The 19,786-nt window shown below is 45.3% G+C and overlaps 2 protein-coding genes across 2 annotated transcripts in view; one reads left to right on the top strand and one right to left on the bottom strand.

Moving 5' to 3' along the window:
- The window catches only part of Mcph1 (microcephalin 1), a 207,893-nt gene that overhangs the window by 58,986 nt on the left and 129,121 nt on the right, over positions 1 to 19,786 (bottom strand).
- Positions 2,473 to 19,786, top strand: part of Angpt2 (angiopoietin 2) — a 51,292-nt gene continuing 33,978 nt past the window's right edge. Inside the window, exon 1 of the mRNA XM_028882068.2 lies at positions 2,473 to 3,348. Coding sequence (XP_028737901.1) covers positions 3,061 to 3,348 — 288 coding nt within the window. The 5' untranslated portion in view covers positions 2,473 to 3,060. The remainder of the gene's footprint in view (positions 3,349 to 19,786) is intronic.

Genomic DNA, 19,786 nt, shown 5'->3' with positions numbered 1-19,786 from the left:
AAAGTGAGGGCCTTCTTTTCACCCTGGATGCAGACTCAACAGCGAGTGGCCTCATTGAATATGTCCCATCCCCAGGGTATGGATTTGCTGACTCCTCCCCCTGCTTCTAACTCATAACCTATTTGAGTGTATGAGTTAGAAATGCTTTTTTTTTTTTTTTTTTAAATAGCACCTATGCACATGGGTGTTTGTGTGTGTATTTACTTTGTTTCGTTTGAGACAGAGTCTCCATGTAGCCCAGGCTGGCCTCGAGCCTGCCACAATCCTCCTGCTATAACCTCTTGGGTGCTGGGACTGCAGGCATGTGCCATCATGCCTTGCTCTGACCCCTACATTCTTAAATGATTGAAAAATATACAAAAAAGAGTATTTCACGGGTGTGAAAATAATAAAAAATGTGAAGTGCTGTGTTCACGAATAAAGCCCTCTTCTGGCAGGCCAAGAGCTGCCCGGCAGCTGCCATGATTTGCTGATACAGTCATCGAGACTGGGGCAGTCCACAGAGCTCGAAGCCTCTACCATCTCATTCCTCAAAGAAGCCTTGCTGACTCCACTCTTAATCGTTTCCATTTCAGAATCTATGAAGAACAGCTCCTACCATGTTCTGGGGGAACCGGTGAGGACAGTGTCCATAGCAAGAGCACTGAGGCCTGGTGTCCCCAGGAGGTGGCGTTGCCTTACCCTATGCACTCTCATAGTGCTCTGCCTATGGTCCCCTTCCCTCCCTGTCCCACGATCCCCTCTGGATCAGAAGTCCTGGTGTGAGTCACCCTTTGCCCAGCAGAGTGTTTCACTTGCTAATTGGCATGATCTCTTTTTCCATGTTTCTTCTTGTAAAGCATCTTGATTTGCCTGGAACACTATTGAATGGTTCCAACCTACACCATATATTAAAGCCTTGAATTGTGCTTTTCCAAACAAACAAAAGAAAAGATCTGCACCCATTGCTATTGCCTCGCTCAGAATCAGAGAGGAAGTGTGGAACAGCGGAGCTACTGTGTGATGGTGAACAAATAATCTCCACTTAATAAACGAGCCTGTAAGGAAAGGGAGTTAGCAATCTTAAATTGTGCCCATTATGGATCAACTTAATCCAGAAAATTCCACAGAGAAAGAACGGATCCTATTTTCTAAGTAGGGAAACTGAGGCTGAGAGCAGCTTAGCTCTGCTAAGTACACACAGCCCTGAAGTGAAGGCCTGCCTACTCTTTCCTGGGTGTTCTGAGTAGGGATAGCGGCATCAAGGAACCATGCATCATCTCTCAGGAGTCAAACCTCCTCGCCTACTAACCGTCTGTGCAGAGCATGAGTTCTGGCCTTTCGGAGCCACAGAACTCTCTAGTAGTTTGGAACACCTGTGAGTCCCTTCTAACAAGTGTGAGGATTGAGGAGTCTGTAAGAATGGACATATCTCCACTGATGGGAAAGTATGGTTGGCTAATTCCTCATTTATCCAGGAAAAGCTGAATTTTCAGTTAGAGCTTGCTGAAATACATTTCTTTTTTCTTTTCTTCTCTCCAAGTTCATGGACCCCCATTATATCTGCCTGTGGACTTTTGGATAAGGACCCCTGTTCTGGTGGCAGCTTGGTAGCCAGTCTGTTAATAGGATGCATTTTAAAAAGATTTAACTAGGTCTCTTCTAAACTGATTCTGTGAATAACAAAATTCTCTGTGCAGATGCCAGATTCACCTATGATCTAAAGTCACGAACTTTTGTAACCTCCAGAAGCCGAGCATGTACTCTGTGGAGCTGCCTGGGCTTTCTGGAGGCAGATACGGTCCCGAGTTAGTTCACCAAATCCTGGAGATTGCACAGTACCGATCTCTGGAGCATTAAGATCTAGTTATGAAGGGGGAAGTGAGTCCGGATCAGCAGAGCCACAGGGCTGGAAGTGCCTTAGAAGTCAGCACAGCCCCTGACTTTTATGGCCAAGGGATTTAGCACTTAATTAAAAGGGGAAAGTGTTTTGCCTGAGTCCATTGACTGGGACTAATTTAATTAATAACATGTCACAGAACGATGGATCCCTGAGCAAACCCCAATACCGTAAAGGACAGGGTATGTGTTCCCTCTAGATAAACTTCATTTAAATATCTACCGTAAATTAATAGATCATTAATGAGGCCAAAGTATTTTAAGCTTATTTGTATATTTAAATGGCTATTTTGTTTTAAGTTACAAATTGTAAGTGCTGAGAAACTGATCTTGGTAACTAGATTTAGTAACATCAAACTGGGTTAAAATAAAAACTATGCATAGCTTATCTAATAGTTAAAAAAAAAAATCAAATAATACCAACAGGACTATACCCTACCCCCCTTTGAAAAGGCACAGTTTACAAGAGCTGGCTGGTCTTACTCTTTATATTTACAGTAACAAAAACAAAGTCCTGTTATAGCTGTAGTTTTATTCCTACAGGAAAACACAGAAACTTTCACTGTGTTTTAAAATTAAAGTCATTACCTCAGATACTCTGCAAGCTTAGCCAGCGAATGAGCGGACAGACAACAGAGCCCCAACTTCTCTCTAGGAAACAATTAGGGTGGTGCCTATGACATGCCCAGGGGCCTTGTGGCTGGTCCTGGTTCCCAGAAGGCTTCTGCAGTGCACAGTCCTTCGGGGCAGCAAGCACTATGCTCTGATTTTTCCTGTTGCCTGGCTAGTGACCCCCTACAGGAAGATAGTGGGTGAGCCAGGGGGCGGAGCGGCTGGCTGCACATGTCTGGCTGCTCTTATCAACTTATCATATAAGGGAAGGAAAGTGATTGATTCGGATACTGACACTGTAGACTCGGGGTAGAAACAAAGAGTCTGTGCAGACCTCTGGAGTGAGCGGGGCTGCTCCTTCCTCTGCAGGACAGCTCCCTGTGTGCCGGGGGAAAGAGAAGAGACAGCCCTGGGAGTCAAGCCTGCTTCAGGAACGGGAGGAGAAGGCTCTCACTGATGGACTTGTTCACGCAGCACAGCCCTGTGCTCTAGACAGCAGCTGAGGGCTGAGGACGCGTACGTGCCTGCAAGTTTGCTGAGCTCACAGTTTATAACCCAAAGAGAGAAAGAATGTGGCAGATTGTTTTCCTGACTCTTGGCTGTGATCTTGTCTTGGCCTCAGCCTACAATAACTTTCGGAAGAGTGTGGACAGCACAGGGAAAAGGCAGTACCAGGTCCAGAACGGGCCCTGCAGCTACACATTCCTCCTGCCGGAGACCGACAGCTGCCGATCTTCCTCCAGCCCCTACATGTCCAATGCCGTGCAGAGGGACGCACCCCTCGACTACGACGACTCTGTACAAAGGCTGCAGGTGCTGGAGAACATTCTAGAGAACAACACACAGTGGCTGATGAAGGTAGGAAGGTGGGCTGGCTCTGCCGAGCAAGAAGTAACAGCTCTGGTTTTATCAGGCAGGACTGGGGCTATGGAGATGGGCTGCAAGCATCCTCGAGTGAAGGACGGCTTCTTTTGTGCTGTCCTGGAGTAAAGTAGTCATAGGGTGAAGAGCAATAAAGGGGCTGTCTGAAAAGAATGCCAGCATCTGTTCAGAAACATCCCTGAGTTTAGGAATCTTTACTAGCTGAGCAGAGGAAGTGTGCCTCTCTGCAGATCCGCATGCGGCTCTGTTTGACTAGCTGGGGCTAAGTGACACCCATTCCCAGGATCTTCTCAGCGGGTTGTAGGCATGTGAGGGAGGCCGTGAACAAGACAGCACGGAGCCAGGAAAAACGTGACAATCATGTTAATTACGGATACTTAACGGATGGAGTCAAGTGCTTTACCAATTTCCTGAATTTCTTTACGAAAATAGATTATGACTCTCGGTAAAAGAGAGGAAATTAAATAGAGCCAACCTCGTGTTCTCCGAGTCTCAGGGCTGCGTATGCCGTGAAGGGGTTGCCATCTGGAAATGGGGCTGTGTTTCCCAAGTGTCCCGGAGACACTGCAGCCCGGTTCAGTTCCAGAGACAGGCTGTGAGCTTGTCCCCACGTGGGGCTGTGATGCTCAAGTCACGCTGGGCTGAGAGGGTCTGACAGTTTGTTCTCCGGGCTGCAACGATCCCTCTGTTTCATGGCCTTTTTATAGAGCGTAACCAAAACAAGACATTGAAAGGTCTGTTTTGCTTTCACAAATGATTGTTTTCTACAAAACCTCAAATGACCCTGGAGTTTTCTTTATGTGAACCATATGTATTCCACAGGAAGTTGAAACAAAACATGTAGATAGTAGATGAATCGTTAAACGTTATGACAATGACATCACATGCTTACAAGGTAATTATTTAAAGTCAGATAAATCTTTTCAAAGATGGAGGACTTCAATGACTACTTCTTCCCAGAAAAGCATAATTTATTTTTCTCAGACTTCTCCATAAACTTTTGGTTTGACACCCTTCCTTAATCTGAGAATAGAGCTGTGTTTCTCATGCATACCCCAACTTTCTGAAGTAGACAAGCTTTCGCTGGAAACTGGAGTCTAAATGAATGAGTGTTGCCAGCCCTAATCTTGTGGAGAGAGGGGAGTCGTTCAAATCAAAGAACAGAAAACAAAAACTCCCCAGGACTACAGGCAACACAACAGAAAAATCCTCCTCAGAATCCTTTTTTTCCTGAGTGATTTCCTCAGCTTTCCTCCTTTCCAAAATTCACAGATATCTGAACACTGACCTTTGATGGGTGTGACAAGGCATGTTCCAACGTCTGGGGTAGTGAGGGGTCCCAGGTATCTGCTTATCTCTTTGGATTCTTTGGCAACTGTCTTGCTCCCTTTCAGGGACCTTCCACATCTACTGTGGCGGTGGGGATACTGGTGAGCAGAGCTCCACAGAGGAGGAAGGCACATCCTTCTAGTAAACACTCTAATCTGACGACTACCAAGTCCTCTGCTAAGATAAACAGTCACCAAACGGGGAAAAAAATGTTTTGCTGAGGGCAACGCTGCTCTTTGCTCAGCGGAGCCTGGGCTGGGTATACCTGGGCTTGTGTTTCCTGCACGGGAAACCACCCGCGTTGTGGGGCTTTGCAAAGCGGAGAACGGGAGGAGGAACTCAAAGCTAGGTGGCCGCAATCTCCTCCCTCCCAGAGTCTATTTGTAAATATTTGAACAGTAGCACAGTGGCATCTCGAAAGCCCTTCTTCTAGTGGTTGAGCTAACTGTCCCGGAGGGCGGCGGCGGCACGCTTATCTGCTCATCAGTGGCGGCACCTGCTCCCACCAGCACCTGCTCTTGCTCTGAGCCGTGCACCTGAGAAAGGCAATTTGCCAGCTCATTCACTTGGTTTATGGGCTCCAGGCGTGGAGACAAAAGCAAAAAGTAAATATGAAACCCACTCGGAATGATTAAATGAAATCTCTCTGCTTGTTTTTCTCCTCCGTGTTTTGGCACCTGCAATAATAAACACTGCTTTTCTTTGAGGGAAGAAAATAACATCTAATGGAACCACAGATAAGCCTGATAACTAAAAGAGCAACAACATGACCAACACCTATTTATAGATTATCACAGAAAGAAAAAGCATGATTCGGTTTCATTGTTTCACGTGTTTTCTCTTGAGCTGTTTTTAAAAAGGTTTCCTTATTTCCTTGCCCTCCCTGATCTACACACAAAACTCACCCAAGAACCATTCGGCTTCCAGGAGTTTCAAAAACTTGTCAGGAAGGAAAATAAAGGCACAGTTTCGGTGAGTTTGGCAGATGAATAGCACTTCAATTTCTGAGCGCTAAGCACAGCCCAGGGAGTTCAAGCTAAGAAAGCTCCACCAACACCATCAAAAGGGCCCACACTGCCCCTTTAATCTGTCATGCAAAGGAAGTGTCAGCCTTCTGAATGAATGTGGGGGGAGCACATGAATGGAACAAAAGCTCACTCTCCATGGCGTGGTTAAGCAAGTATAAGATAAACTCCTGGTTGCCAGACCCCATTCTACCAGGTGATCAACCATGAGGACAAACCTCTGTCCCAGCGATTTCAAACACATTTCATACAGCCTCTCAGCTTACCAACATGCACTGTATTTGGGTAGGTCAAACGTATTTTTTTTTTTTATCCAACAAGAGGAAGTATGGAAAGGAAATAAACAACTATTTCACGCTACCGAATGCCGTATATTTTATAAACAGCTATGAACCCTGCGGCCACTTTAAGACAAAGTGACTTGAAAAACACAGCTAATGCTTATTAGCTTGATGTAAACATTTCCTCTGCCACCAGCCTCTCAGTGCTGGTTTTTAAACAACACAAGTGCAATGCAGGAAAGGCAATCCTTTTCTTTCTTTAAAAGCGATAATAAGATATCCTCAAAGAAAGGTCTGGAAACTGCAATTCATCAGTCCAATGCAGGGGGACCAAGGCAGTTATGCTCCTAAAAACATAGTTGCTGGGAAAACAAATGACGACAAGGGGTTTGCAGAGGCGCTCAGCCCCTCAGGACCTTCCCATGGTGTGTGTGTGTGTGTGTGTGTGTGTGTGTGTGTGTGTGTGTGTGTGTGTGTGATCATGCATAGTATTCTTTACCATTTTTCTGTGACACTTATGGTCAATGTGCTGCCCTGAAGCCTGGAGAACAGCAACTAAACCCCCAGGAATTACATTCTGAGTTGGGAAATATGCATTTTTTTTTTTTTGCATCTTGATAAGATGATTAAACTACCTATTTTAGATCTCAGGGAAACAACTACTATGATTATGGCCATTATATATTAGCATCATCATTTTGAGGCATGTTGGGGGGTAAGTTTCACTAAGTTGAGAAGGGTAAGTGTGTTTAAAGAGTGCAGGTACGGTACAGTGTGTAACTTTTCACTACAGCGGTGTGCTGCCACGGCAAGAGTGTGGCTATCACAGTACATGCCAATCCTTACGGTGCATAAGGATACATGTTTACTATACATGGATCTGTAATTTATATTCTATAATTAGGCGGTCTCTGCCTATCAAATAGGGTCACTGGACATGCTGGATCAACTATTTGGGTGTCACCCTATAGAGCTGATTAGTCTGAAGGGCTTCGAGCTAGGAAATGACTTCCTTCATACCTCACTTCCTGCTGAGACAGGAGACAATCCATTCAGTTTGAATGCCGATACTGGAAAGCTCATTTGGCTTTAATTAAAATGGGTCTATACAGTTAACAAGCAAGTTGTAATTCAGAAGTTCATCTGCAAGCCAGTCCCTCTCTCTGAAAGCTGACACAGATAATGAGGCCCACGGTACTTACTTTATTCTAACACATAACTGAAAAATTGGGGCTGGAGAGATGGCTCAGTTGCTGACCCATTTGCCACATGAGTATGATAACCCTGGGACCCATGTAAAAGCTAGGCATGCTAAAATGCATCTGTGACCCCAGCATTTGGTGGGTAGTGCAGAGATAGACAGGGCCCTGGAGCTTGCTAGTTTAGCTGAATTGGTGAGATCCAGGTTCAGTGAGGCCTTGATTCATAAGTGGAGAGCAACTATGAAAGACACTTAACATTTGACTCTGGCTTCCACTTGTGTACATAAACTTATAACACACACACACACTCCTAAATTTTTCTGTATTTGTATTTAAAAGGACACGTTAAAAACAATCCTATCACCATATAGACAATTTTAAAAAATAAAAATATTAAGAAAGACATAGGTAAAGTTAAAATCAAAAGTGCACGCCTTTAATTCCAGTACGTGGGAGGCAGCACTAGGCAGATCTCTGTGAGTTCTAGGCCAGCCTGGTCTACGTAGTGAGTTCTAGGACACCCAGGACTACATAGTGAGACTCTGTTTAAAAACAACAACAAAGACAAAAACCAAAAGAAGAAAGTCAGGTTGTGCAAACGAGAGGAGAGGAGAATACCCTTCCTTCTCCTTCTCTCCAGACCTTCCTTCAGGACTTACACTAGCTGTTCACTGCGGTCAACAGAATGACGCGCACCCTCCCTTCCACTGCACAGACTGTGCTGTTACACCATGGCCAGCACACGCCTTGGCTTACCCGGTGACAAGAAAAGAGGCTGGAGAAGAGAAGCCGGGGGAAGGAACGGAATGAGGCGTGAGGTGAAGGAACACCTGAGTTAAAGCCCAGTGTGTATGGGGCGAAGAGCAGGGGAAGGGGGGCCACCTGGAAAGAGTCAGGGCGAGAGCGGATTGAGGGGGAAGGAGCGCCCGGATTACAGCCAGTGTGTATGGGAGCAAGGAGGACAGGAAAGGCGAGAGAGAGTGCAGGGGCTGGCAGTTATGGCAGGGATGGACGGAGGGACTTTGTATCTTTCCATAACTGCCCATGAAATGAGGACATCCTGAGTTGGGATCAAGACAGTGTTTGCAATGGACTATGAGCAGACTACTACTAAATCATGGGTCAACTTTGCAGATTTTTTTCTATCACTTTATGATAACGACACAGTACCCTCTGCCTCTGTGACAGTGGGTGTGCATTTGTGTGTGTGGGACTATCTGCTCTGTGGAATATACCCTTCAAAAACAGGACTGAGCTAGACATTGCCAGTTTTCTTCCATGTCTTCTTCTGACATGAAGGAACCTCTTACACAGAACAGTGGTTCTCAACCTTCCCAATGCTGAGACCCTTTAATGCAGTTCCTCATGTTGTGGTGGCCCCCAGCCATAAAATTATTTTTGTTGATACTTCATAGCTATAATTTGGCTACTGTTATGAATTGTAATATAAAAGTCTCTGTTTTCTGATGGTCTCAAGTGGCCCCTGTGAAAGGGTCACTTGATCCCCAAAGGGGTTGTGACCCACAGGTTGAGAATCACTTCTCTAGAGTCTTCTCTGTGATATAAAGAAATCCACTCAGTTCCCGCCAGGCTTTTATCTCTGAAGCAGTTGCAGTGACATTAGAACAGGAGGTAGGGTAGCATGCTTGGCCCAAGCTCACTTTAAAGTTCCTCGTTATCTCTAAACAGGCATGGTGGGTGCAGTCTTCCACACGTAAGCTTGTAAACTAGCTTATACACTGGTGTGATAACACCATGCATGCTCTTAGAGGTCATCAGGAGCCAAGAGAGAGGAAGAGTGTGTAGCCCTCCTCTGACTGCAGGGGAACCTGCCACAGCTGGGAAGATGCCAGGCAGGGCAGACAGCGGCATATGAATATGGATTCGGACAGAAGTGCCATGTTTTTCCTAAGCTTGATGACGTGAGTGAGCGAATACCATCATCAATCCGGAGGTGTTTCTGGTTCAGAGTCGGAGCCATTAAAGTTCATTTATTTGCTCAAAAAATATTGACTGAGGGGCTCCAAGCATCCAGAAAGTGTTTGCTCTGGATGCTGGGGGTAAGTGGATGGGGAGTTGACTGCTTGAGAATGTGGCCTGGAGAGGCCTGTGAAGTCAGACCTGCACCACTCTGGCAGATGAACATATGTCTGGAGAAAGGAGCCTCAGGGCAGGGGGGCAGGGGTGTTGACAGTGTGTGAGGGCAATGTAAATTTTCACTGCAAAGGAACTTACTATAAAATGAAAATCACAATTATTTCTGAATGAACATGTTTCATGTTTTGGCAATGGCCAATACACAGTAAGTACCTCTCAAGTTCAAAGGCAGGTTTGGGCTATATGAGACATAGCTTTTTAAAAAAAACTCATTAAACACATCAATATAACATAAATGTCTACAGACAAATATTTTAAAGTACATGGAATGAAGGATAATGTTTATATATAGCCAGACTCGCCAATAATTTAACTTGTAGTTAGAGATGGAGAAGGAAGTGAACCTGAACGGGCCAGCAACCTGGCCCACATCCAGAGTCAGTAACGTAACATATGCACATCTCTCACTCGGCAGACCCAGCGAAGTGGACAACTCTCCCATCAGGCAGACAGGTGGGACTTGCCCTTTCTAAGTGAGGATGGTGGTGGGGTTACAAAGAGGAGGGAAGGCATCGAGCAATACCTTCTATGCTAAGCAGAAGCAGGACGTTCTACTTTGTCCAGACCGTAAAAACAAGGGCTGTGTCTGATAACCAAGAGAAAGCATGTGTGCAAAGCCTTGGGAATGACACCCAGATCCAGGCCCTTTCTAGAAGTGCACGGAAGATAAAATCCTGGACTCCACAGTCCACCACTGTGAACGACTGGCAATATACGTTTCAGGAGTCATCTTTGTTCTCCCTCTTCCACTGTGCCTTGGAAAGCCACCCGGACTGTCTCCCATCTCCCATCCTTAGCACGGGCAGGACCACAGACAGCCGGACACCACCAGCACTGCATGCATGTTTAAGACGGGATAAAATCGAGTGACGAAAATAAAAACCGTTAAAACATGGGCATTGTTGTAAGATGAAAGTTTACCAGTTTAATGGGACTAAAATGACTATATCACGTGGTTTGAAAAACAAACAAAAAAAAGGGACAAGTCTTTCCCTCCTCCACTTAAACTTTAGGTCTGGTGTGCTAGCTGGATGTCTCTACATGGGTATTTTAGTTAGATATTTCTTTATGAAATTACCTAACTTTCACATCCTAGCCTGTACCAAATGGCAGAAGATGTGAGCCTACAAAGATGTGAGAAGTGGACCTAATCCTTTACCCAGCACCATTCTTCCAACATTGAGAATTATTATCTTTGCAATCCAAGGAGAATCAATTACAGAGTGCCCCCTCTGTCCTGTCCCCACCAGGGTCCTCAGAGGGCAATTTTTCTGCCTCAGGTCTCCCTTTGAACAACATTTCATATCTGGAAATAAACTTTGGAATCAATTTGATAATGTAAGAAAATATTAAACCAACATTCAATGTTTTAAAAAATGCAACCAGAAACAAAATTAAAAATATAGTCCATCATTTAAAATACAGTTTTATGGAAATATATATTTTATATCTGTATGGACAATAGAGAATTCTTTAAAAAAGAAAGAAAATGAAGAATTCTTATGGGATGAGATACTAAGACATATGTCTTGAAAATGTATTATTTTATCATACTAATGAAGTTTCACAGAGGATGAGTAGTTTCTGTGTTGAATATTTACTACTGTTATTGGCCTTTGTTATAAGGTGCTAGAGGAAGCAAACACCCAGGCTTCCCCAAGTATTTTGTCACATTCCATCAAGGACAACTGGGCATGTGTGGACACCTCTTCCAATTCGCCACCGTTCTTTGACGGGAGCAGCTCAGTTTTACTGGGTGGCTTGGTCTGCTCATCAGTCTGGCCCCGAGGACCACCTTCATATCACCCTGTCCTAAGAGGATTTCTGAGCCTTCCAGGACACATATCTGTACCCTCACTATGACTATTCTTGCAAATTTGTAAGAGGAAGGCTAAGCCTGGATTCAGACTCATGTCTGATTAGTTTTTTGGTTGGTTGGTTGGTTTGATATTGGGAATTAGAACCAGAGCCTTGAGCATGCCAGGCAGAGCCTCTCTACATCTGAGCCATGGCCCCAACTCTGGCTTCACCTCTTTATGCCATCAATTAACAGCATCCCACTGAAATTGCCACAAACTAAAGACTTCTACTTTGGCAGCCTAGAGAGTATCTTGGGAGTAACGCTCAACAGCAAAAAGGAGGAAATATGTCCTGAAATTGTCTGCTCGTGGATTTACAGCAAAGAGGCCACCCGTCTCAGCATGACTTGCTGGGCTGTATGACACTTTAAAAGGCCTTTAGCATAAAATCTGATTTTCTGTTCCAAGATGTACTGGACAGGGAGCTGGGAAGCTGCCCACCCACTCTGGCTGAGGGGCCTCTGGGCTCTCAAGACCACCAACCAGAAGGGAAAGAGGTGAAAACATTAAGATTGTTTCAGACAATTTGTTTCTGGCCAGAGCCAGCCTCAGGAATTTTGCCAGACTCAAGCAATGGGAGGTAAGGGGGTGGGTGTGGAAACAACACTTTGATGTTCATCCAGGGTATGGAATAGAGACATTCTACACAAAGAGCAAGAGAGATCTAAATGTGTGTGTAAAAAGCTTATGGTTGTGTCCATGTTATTATCATTATATGATTTGCTTTGGGGTTACTTCCCCGGGTTGTCCGTGTTTGCACATTTACTTAACCACAAAACAAACCATTAGAAGACTCTGACAGAAGTGGGCTGACTTCACTGCTATAACCTGAAGGTGTAAAGTCAAACATTTCCACTGGCCTTTTATTGTGTGTGTGTGTGTGTGTGTGTGTGTGTGTGTGTGTGTGTGTGTGTGTGCGCGCACGCGCGCATGTATGTATGTATGTGTGGTGTGCTTGGCAGTTCCAGGACCACAGTTTAGAGATTAGAGATGGAAGCAGAGATTCCCTAGCTACTGCCTACACAGCCTCCCTCATTATCAATATCCCACACTGGAGGGGAAGAGCTGCTAAAAGGGGTCAACCAGCACGGGCACATTTATCAGCCACAATCCATGATGCAATCTTGAGTTCATTCTGTGGCTTTAGAGTGACATTTCTATGTCGTTCCAGCATTTCATACAAAATGTCTCCAATGCCCCCCAAGTCCTCAATACCTCAACTCCACTTCCCCTTGACAGCCCCCTACAGCCACCAATCCCTCCTGTCTGTTCCCTCAGTGTCCATGCAGAATGCCCTGTACTGAGAGTCACACATGCAGTCCTCCAGAGAGCTTCTTCCGCTTACTCAATGGTATTTTAAGAGCAGGGTTAGCCACTCCGTATCTGCTTAGTCACCCATAGCCTCACTCTGCTAAGTTCACTGGCTAAAAGCAGGACTCTGTACCTCCAGGAATGAGACAGGCTTTCTTAGGGTAACTGTGGTGAGCTCACAGAACAGTCACATGTTTCCAACAACAGGGGGTGGGGGAGCAGATGTGCACTGGAAATTGTCAGATGCTGTACAAGCAACAAATTGCAACTGTGATAAGTTCATTAATGATATCAGATCAGAGCCACACTTATCAAGATCTGTACAAGAGCTCACATGACTTAAAGGTTTTGGTTCTATCCAACTTTTATGCTGTCTGAGGCAGGGACCACAGAGTGCATCTCTGTTCTTACATGCCTAAGTGACTTTCCACACTGAACAGGAGGACTACGAGCAAACATGTACAATGGCTTCGTTCTGCATATCTCCTAACAAAGGGCCTCTTAGGAGATGGGTGTGCCGACAGTTGTCCACGACACGACATCTTCCTCCCACCCGTCCTTTCCAGTTCCTGTTGTACTCACAGGTCCCACAGTGAGCCCATTAAAATGGCCACTTCTTCTTTTTAAACGCATTTTTATCACTTTAGGCTATGGTAGCTTATCTGCAACTGGGAGGGCGTGTCTCAGCATGCTCTGTTGTTCAGCAAAGTCAGAAACACATCAGTGTTAACAGATAGCTCCATAGTACCTTCTAGACAGGGATCTTGGGCGCTCACCAGTCAACCTGCATGCCTGGCCAGACAAGATGCAAAATTACTCAGAGGTAGTGTTTCCTCTGATTTCTCTCTGGGTTTCTGAAAGCATTTTTCCCCCTGCTATTAAAGTTCTAGAATCAACAGATGATATCAATCTTTGGGGTATCTACTAGATAATGATAAACATTAGTCTGAAGATAACTGGAGTCTTGAGTTTTATTAGACTATCTAGTCTTTGGAATCTTGAGCACTTATTAGATACAGATGTAGCTTTAAAGTTCCCTGAACAAACTGGGCTCTGTAATGGGAAAATTTGGTGCAAATATGATGCTAGAGAAACATTACATTTTGCTGAGTGACACAGAACCATCAAATTCCAACCACAAGCTAATTATCTGTTTAACATTTGTGGTATGTCTGTGAAATTCCTTATTATTTTTAACTACGAAGGAACAGATTCAATTTTCCTTTTAAAAAACTTATTTGACCTTAATAAAGGGTTAACAAGAATTTCTGACAAGTATAACTTTAACTAGATTGTACAGTGAAATGTTCTCAAAAGTGGTGATAGTTGAGACAAAAATATATTAGTTAAAAATAAAGGCTAATCAGAACTATTCGCTTAGATAATAGTTGTTCATTTTATAATGTGTAATCAACTTTAGACCATACTAAATATGGTTCCCTTTGGATGGAGGTAATAATGGCAAATCTGTATCTGTTTCTCCTTTTAATTGCACAGTTTTAAATACAGATCATGTGATATCATGAATCTCCATGTCTTGTCTATCTTACACCCAGGTAGGGAGATGCTCTCTTCTCAATTCAGAGAAGAGACTCAGCTCAGGAACACGCTGGAAGGGGCAGCACAGATGGCCAAACGACGCATGTTTTTCACCTCAGAGCTTCCTGTGATAACGCAGACTTCCAATGGCCTTAGTTGGCTGATCTGTACTTCCTCTTGTGTCCTCAGGACACACAGCAGACTTCACTTTGTTCCCTAAACCTGCCATCCTGTCACTGCACACAGCTGCCTCTTCTAGAGCACACCTGTCATGCTGAAAGAGCAAGAAACAAGGGAGGAGAAACAGGGACCCAGTTCTGGTAGACTGTCTGGCTGTGAGTGCAGACATGGGAGGTGTCCCGCTGCGTGAGGGACAGGAGCTGCGAGGCAGGGCTTACCTCCACATGGGAACACGTAGAACCCTGCGGCCAGTGGCTGTGGCTGTCCCGCCTCCCTCAAGCTCTGCTTTTCACAGGACCCAGACTGAGAAGCAGAACTCTGGGGTCCATGGGATTTAACTTCCACGTAACTCAGTCTGAGGGACCACAGATGCAAGCTGCTCCCCAGGCTGTAAGACCCATGTGCAGAGAGATCTGGAGAGAGGAGGAGGACAGGTGAGGTTTTCAGAGGGAGGGAGGATCATGAACAAGTTAGTTAGGAAGATGCAAAGGCCACTCTTAGAGCAGAGCAAGTTAAATCCCACTGCCCCTGCTCCCCTAGTCCACCACTCACCCACCGGACGAGGGTTCTAAGTATTCGGCTTTGGACTGCGGCCCAAGCTGCCTTAGACTCTGTGCTATGCTTTATTATGAAACTCAGTTCAGTTTTCAAGGAGGAAATTACACAGCCCGCAGCCCACTCATGCCACGTACATAGTCTGATGAATATACTCTCTCATGTCTGTGTGATGACACCCCGGCCCAGCACATGGAGAGGGTCCAGCACAGCTGAGGACTTTTATGTCCTCCTCCCCGGTTGGGTCCTCTCTGCTCAAGGCTAATCTTTATTTTGCTACCAACTATAGGTTTATATAACCATGTTTTGAATTTCATACAATTGGAGCAGTGCAGTCTATACTTCTGCTCAGTGGTTTTATTTTTTCAATGACTCATTCATGCTGTTGCATGCATTGAAATGTGCTCCCACGGTGACTGGGGAGTGATTTGTTACACAGCACAATTTCCATACCCATGTGTACTAGTTCAAGTGGATGTGTGTGCTCTTTTATGGAAGTCAACACTTCAATACTTCTCTGTTGGCCAAACTCATGTGCCATACTTTGCACTGTTATCTTTGGAGTCTATATTGTTAGAATGACTTAAAAGCAGTCTGGCGTGAATTCCAAGATCAACTTATTTTCTAATGAAATTCGCCATTCAGAGCCCATGCTGAGCAGTGGTTTCGGTGTTCATTCTGGAGGTGTTGAGGGAGAACTCTGAAGTGAGGGATTATTTCAGGGGATTTAAGTACGAATATAATAAATTTCCCCAAGGTTATGGTCAGAGGTTAGAACGGAGACAACAGATGACTGGAAAGAAGAGATGGAAGAGTGAGGTGGGGATGGGAGGAAGGGCCCTGGTGTCCTGGCGCTGCTCACTCAGCTCTGATGCTGCTACCTCACCCCTGCCACCTTCCTTTCTCATTATTGGGGGTGGGGTGGGGGTGGGGGAGGGACTGACATACACAAGTTTTCCAAAGCAGAGCTTGCTTCTGTGAGCTCTGGGAGTTTTCTTCCTTTACTCCATCTTTCCAGAGAGCACCGCCATCTGACAGGTGTGCTCACCGAATGGGACTCATATCCACTCTCCTAGAGCTTGCTGCCTGAGCAGTTCCTCGGATCACCCAAACACACAAGGGAGGTGCCATTCCTTTGTTGAAATTGGCCCACGTGGGACTCCTGGCTGCTGGGGATGATGACAGAGAGGAGGATTCTGACCCCAACTCCTATTTTCCATTGCCATTTTGAAGGCACTTGCTCTCTTAGTAGGGACTTGGCCCTCAGAGGCAATGCAAGCCTTAGAGGCTGGGGGCTGAAGGGTTTAGGAATGAGGAAAGATCCTGGGAGGTCTGCACCTAGCAGCTGGAAAATCCTGGAACGCAGGAAAAGTGCTGGGGCAAATCCTTCACTTCAGCTCTAACTTTGGCCTTGAAAGTCACCCCAGGAGGGTTCAAGATGCCAAGGAACCAAATACTCAGAATGTGGACCCAGACAAGCGGCCAAACTCCAGCCAGGGCAGGCCCTTTCATCAGGGGACTCAGTAAGCTGCAGAGCTGCAGGGTTCAAGCTGGCACCCACACTTCTTAAATTCGAAACTGAATTCTTAGAGCCAAGGGAAGCTATCAAGAGCCCTGTACCGCGCTGATCAAATTAAAGTGGTTCATGGGGTCAGGACCAAATCACAGGATAACCACAGTGAGCTTTGGGCTAACAATGGGGCAAGAGGATGCATGTTTTGACAGACCAGCAGATCTAACCATACGAAGAAAACTTCTGCTACTGTCATCTTCTCTGCTTGCCCCTCGTTCCCACCAAGTGAGCCAGGCAGGGCAGGCTCTGAGCAACCTGTGGCACAAATGTCACTGTGGTTCTGAAAAACAAGCGCACTCAGATGGTCTCAGTGACACCAATACGAGCCCCCAAAGGAGGAGCAGACAGGGCCAGCTGCTCTGTGATGCAGAGCGTACTGCAGCCCCTAACTAACCCCACTCGCTGGTAAGTACAACACAGCTCTTAAAATTCACCTCCCCCCCTTTCACTTTGTGAGTAAAAATCTAAGCGTGCAGAAGAAAAGTCAGTTCTGAATGGCATGCTTTTTATAACTCAGGCAGTGGAGTGAAAGGGGACAGGAATTTTCCACTAGCTTCCATTCGAACAGCCGTGCATGCAAGGCAAGAGGGCTGGGGAGAGGGGGGCAGACCTCCAGAACTGCAATTAATTATGGGAAAAATGACTCGAGTCCCTTGTACTTTCACCACAAGCATTTGGAGACTCATGCTGAAGCTTTACTTCCAAAAGGGCTGTGCCACTCAAGTCAACTCGGCTTTTCTGCCTAACTCCAGAGTTCCAGGATTGCTCACCTAAGATCGAGTGAGGCCAGGACCCGTGCAAACTATAAATCATAGGCAGCAATGGGTAAGATCATTTGAAAGCTGATGCCCATGCTGTACCTCCATCTACCACCCAAATGAACTGGCGGCCCAGAGGCGAGCACAGAATCCCATGGCACCCGCACACTGCTCTGAGAACACCAAGTACTCGATGCTGGGAAAAGCTGCTCACCTAAAGAGGAGTGAGCTTGCCAACAAACTCACAAGGAACGTGGGTGTTGTTTTTATTTTTATGTTTTTTTTTTTTTCGAGACGGGGTTTCTCTGCCTAGCCTTCTCTGTCCTGAAACTTGCTTTGCACACCAGGCTGGCCTTGAATTCCCAGAGATCCTCCTGAAATCCTTCTGTCTCTATTCACTGAGTGCTGGGATTAAAGGTGTGTGCCACCGCCTCCGGCTTGGTTGCTGTTTTTGATGTCAGAAGCTAGAAAAATATCGAAGCCTAAGACTTTTGCTAAGGCCTAAGATAACTCAGCAATTCTGTTTTGTTTTTCTAGTTTTCCAGCAAGCACACAGGTAGCAACTGAAGGCCACCAAAGGCAAGGCTCTGTGCAATATGTTCCCAATTTTCTCCATTCCTGACATCCGAAGTATCTCAGTAGCTACTGTTTTTTTTTTTTTTTTTTTTTAATAGCACCCCTAGGTTGAAAGAAATACCTAATAAATAAATTGACTAGTATATGAGGTCCAAATACTTAAATAACTTAGCACCCATTTCAAAACATCTACCTATATCTATCTATCTATCTATCTATCTATCTATCTATCTATCTATCTATCTACTTTGAGATAAAGCATTGCTATGTAGCCCAGGCTGGCCTCAAACTTGTCTCAGCCTTCTGAATGAATCTGTTTCTTAAGCATGAAATGGAGTTGACTTAGCCTACAGGCATTGCACAGCTTCTTTGGAGTCAAAGTGGATACTGCCCCTGTACATTTTAGTCCATCTTCTATCCTGCTGGGCTTCCTCTCTGCGACAGTGGCTACCAGAGACTCAGCTTTGCAGAAGGACAATTAGACATTATAACTGAGGGGCCCAGAACCCCTGGTTCTTCCAATAGTTGGCAGAGATGAATGCTGTGGAGTTTTCCTTGAGCATTTTAAACTCCCCTCCACAGTGTTATCTGTTTGCTGTAAGGGATTCAGGCTGCCTTAGTGTACTTTGGAATCTGCTAATTTGTTCAACTTGATTGGATGCTAACCTACTATAGTAAGCTGCTTCCTCATCTTCCTCCTCCACCTATCTGGAGCAAGGTCTCCTGTAGTCCAGGCTACCCTTGAACTCATTATGTAGTGAAGGATGACCATAAACCTGCAATCCTTCTGCCTCTACCTCCTAAGTCCCAGGATTAGAGGTGTGGTGACCATGACCAGTTTATGTGATGCTAGAGCTTGGACCCAGAGCTTCATGAGCCAGGCAAGTACTCAGGCAACAACTAAGCTCAGTGACCAGCTCCGCAGTATTTCTATGGCCGTTTGCCCAACGAGGAATGGACAGTAGAAAATGCTGGCCCAATCAGCAGTGAATATGGAGCTGAGCTGGGATTCCGCCTCCTGCAGAGGTACCCACAGGACAGCTTCAAAGACAGGTCGCCACACTTAGCCTTGGCACAGCCGTCTCACTCAAAAGCATGGCACACTTAGTGCACTGGAGGAGCTCGAGACAGAATTAAATTCAACCAGTCCGTCTATTTATTTCACTTTCTGGAGCACTGCGGCCTCGTTCCGCTGGGCACTCGGCAGAGCCACCATTCACCGCCCAGCTTCTGTTCTCCCTGCCACTGAACTCCATCGAAATGCAATGTATGACTCAGACATTTATTTATTTGTTATTTATTTTTAGACTAATGGGAACTGTATGAATTCTTTCTTGGGCTTCCAAGGGCACATGCCTTTTATGCTTGATCCGGAAAGAGTCATGTTTAGGAATGTTAAATTACTAATTTACCTAACTGCATCCTTTAACCCTCCCTGGGCAGCTAGAACGGTTTCATCCACAGTTCTCGGAGCGTGAACTCACATTCCCAAGCTCATTCTCCAGGCATTATGTAGGTAGTCCCAGGTGAAAGGTACAGATAAAATCACCCATTTTAAGCGGTGTCATGCTATGACAGTAAAAATACATTACATATTTCATTTCAAACATCTTGCCCTTTAAATCTCTTTTTGTTGGATCATAAAATGCAGGGAATATGTAGGGCACAATGAAATCAAGCTTACAGTTTAATATTGACTTTAAGATGAGAGTTTATTCAATAACTTGTTCCTAGGCCAACATGTGAAATATTCTATCATCTGTCTGTCTGTCTATCTGTCATCTTTGGGTGGTGTGTGTATATAGCCCAATCAGTGAGCTCCAGGTTTAGTAAGAGACCCTGTCTCAAGAGAATAAAGCTGAGTGCCAGAGCAGATACAAGGCTGTCTTCCTTTGGACTCTACACACACACACACACACAGAGACACAGACACATAAGCATGCACAAAATTTAAAAGAAGTATATTCAGTTTGGAGTAGCATGCCTTCATATCATGGCCAAATTGTTTTTCTGCTCCTATTGTTTTTCTGCCTGGAGAGGAGCTCCATTCCTTCTCCAACATGAATGAG

The sequence above is a fragment of the Peromyscus leucopus genome, chromosome 17, assembly GCF_004664715.2.
Source record: "Peromyscus leucopus breed LL Stock chromosome 17, UCI_PerLeu_2.1, whole genome shotgun sequence".
Lineage (NCBI taxonomy): Eukaryota > Metazoa > Chordata > Mammalia > Rodentia > Cricetidae > Peromyscus > Peromyscus leucopus.
This window is presented reverse-complemented; position numbering and strand designations above follow the sequence as displayed.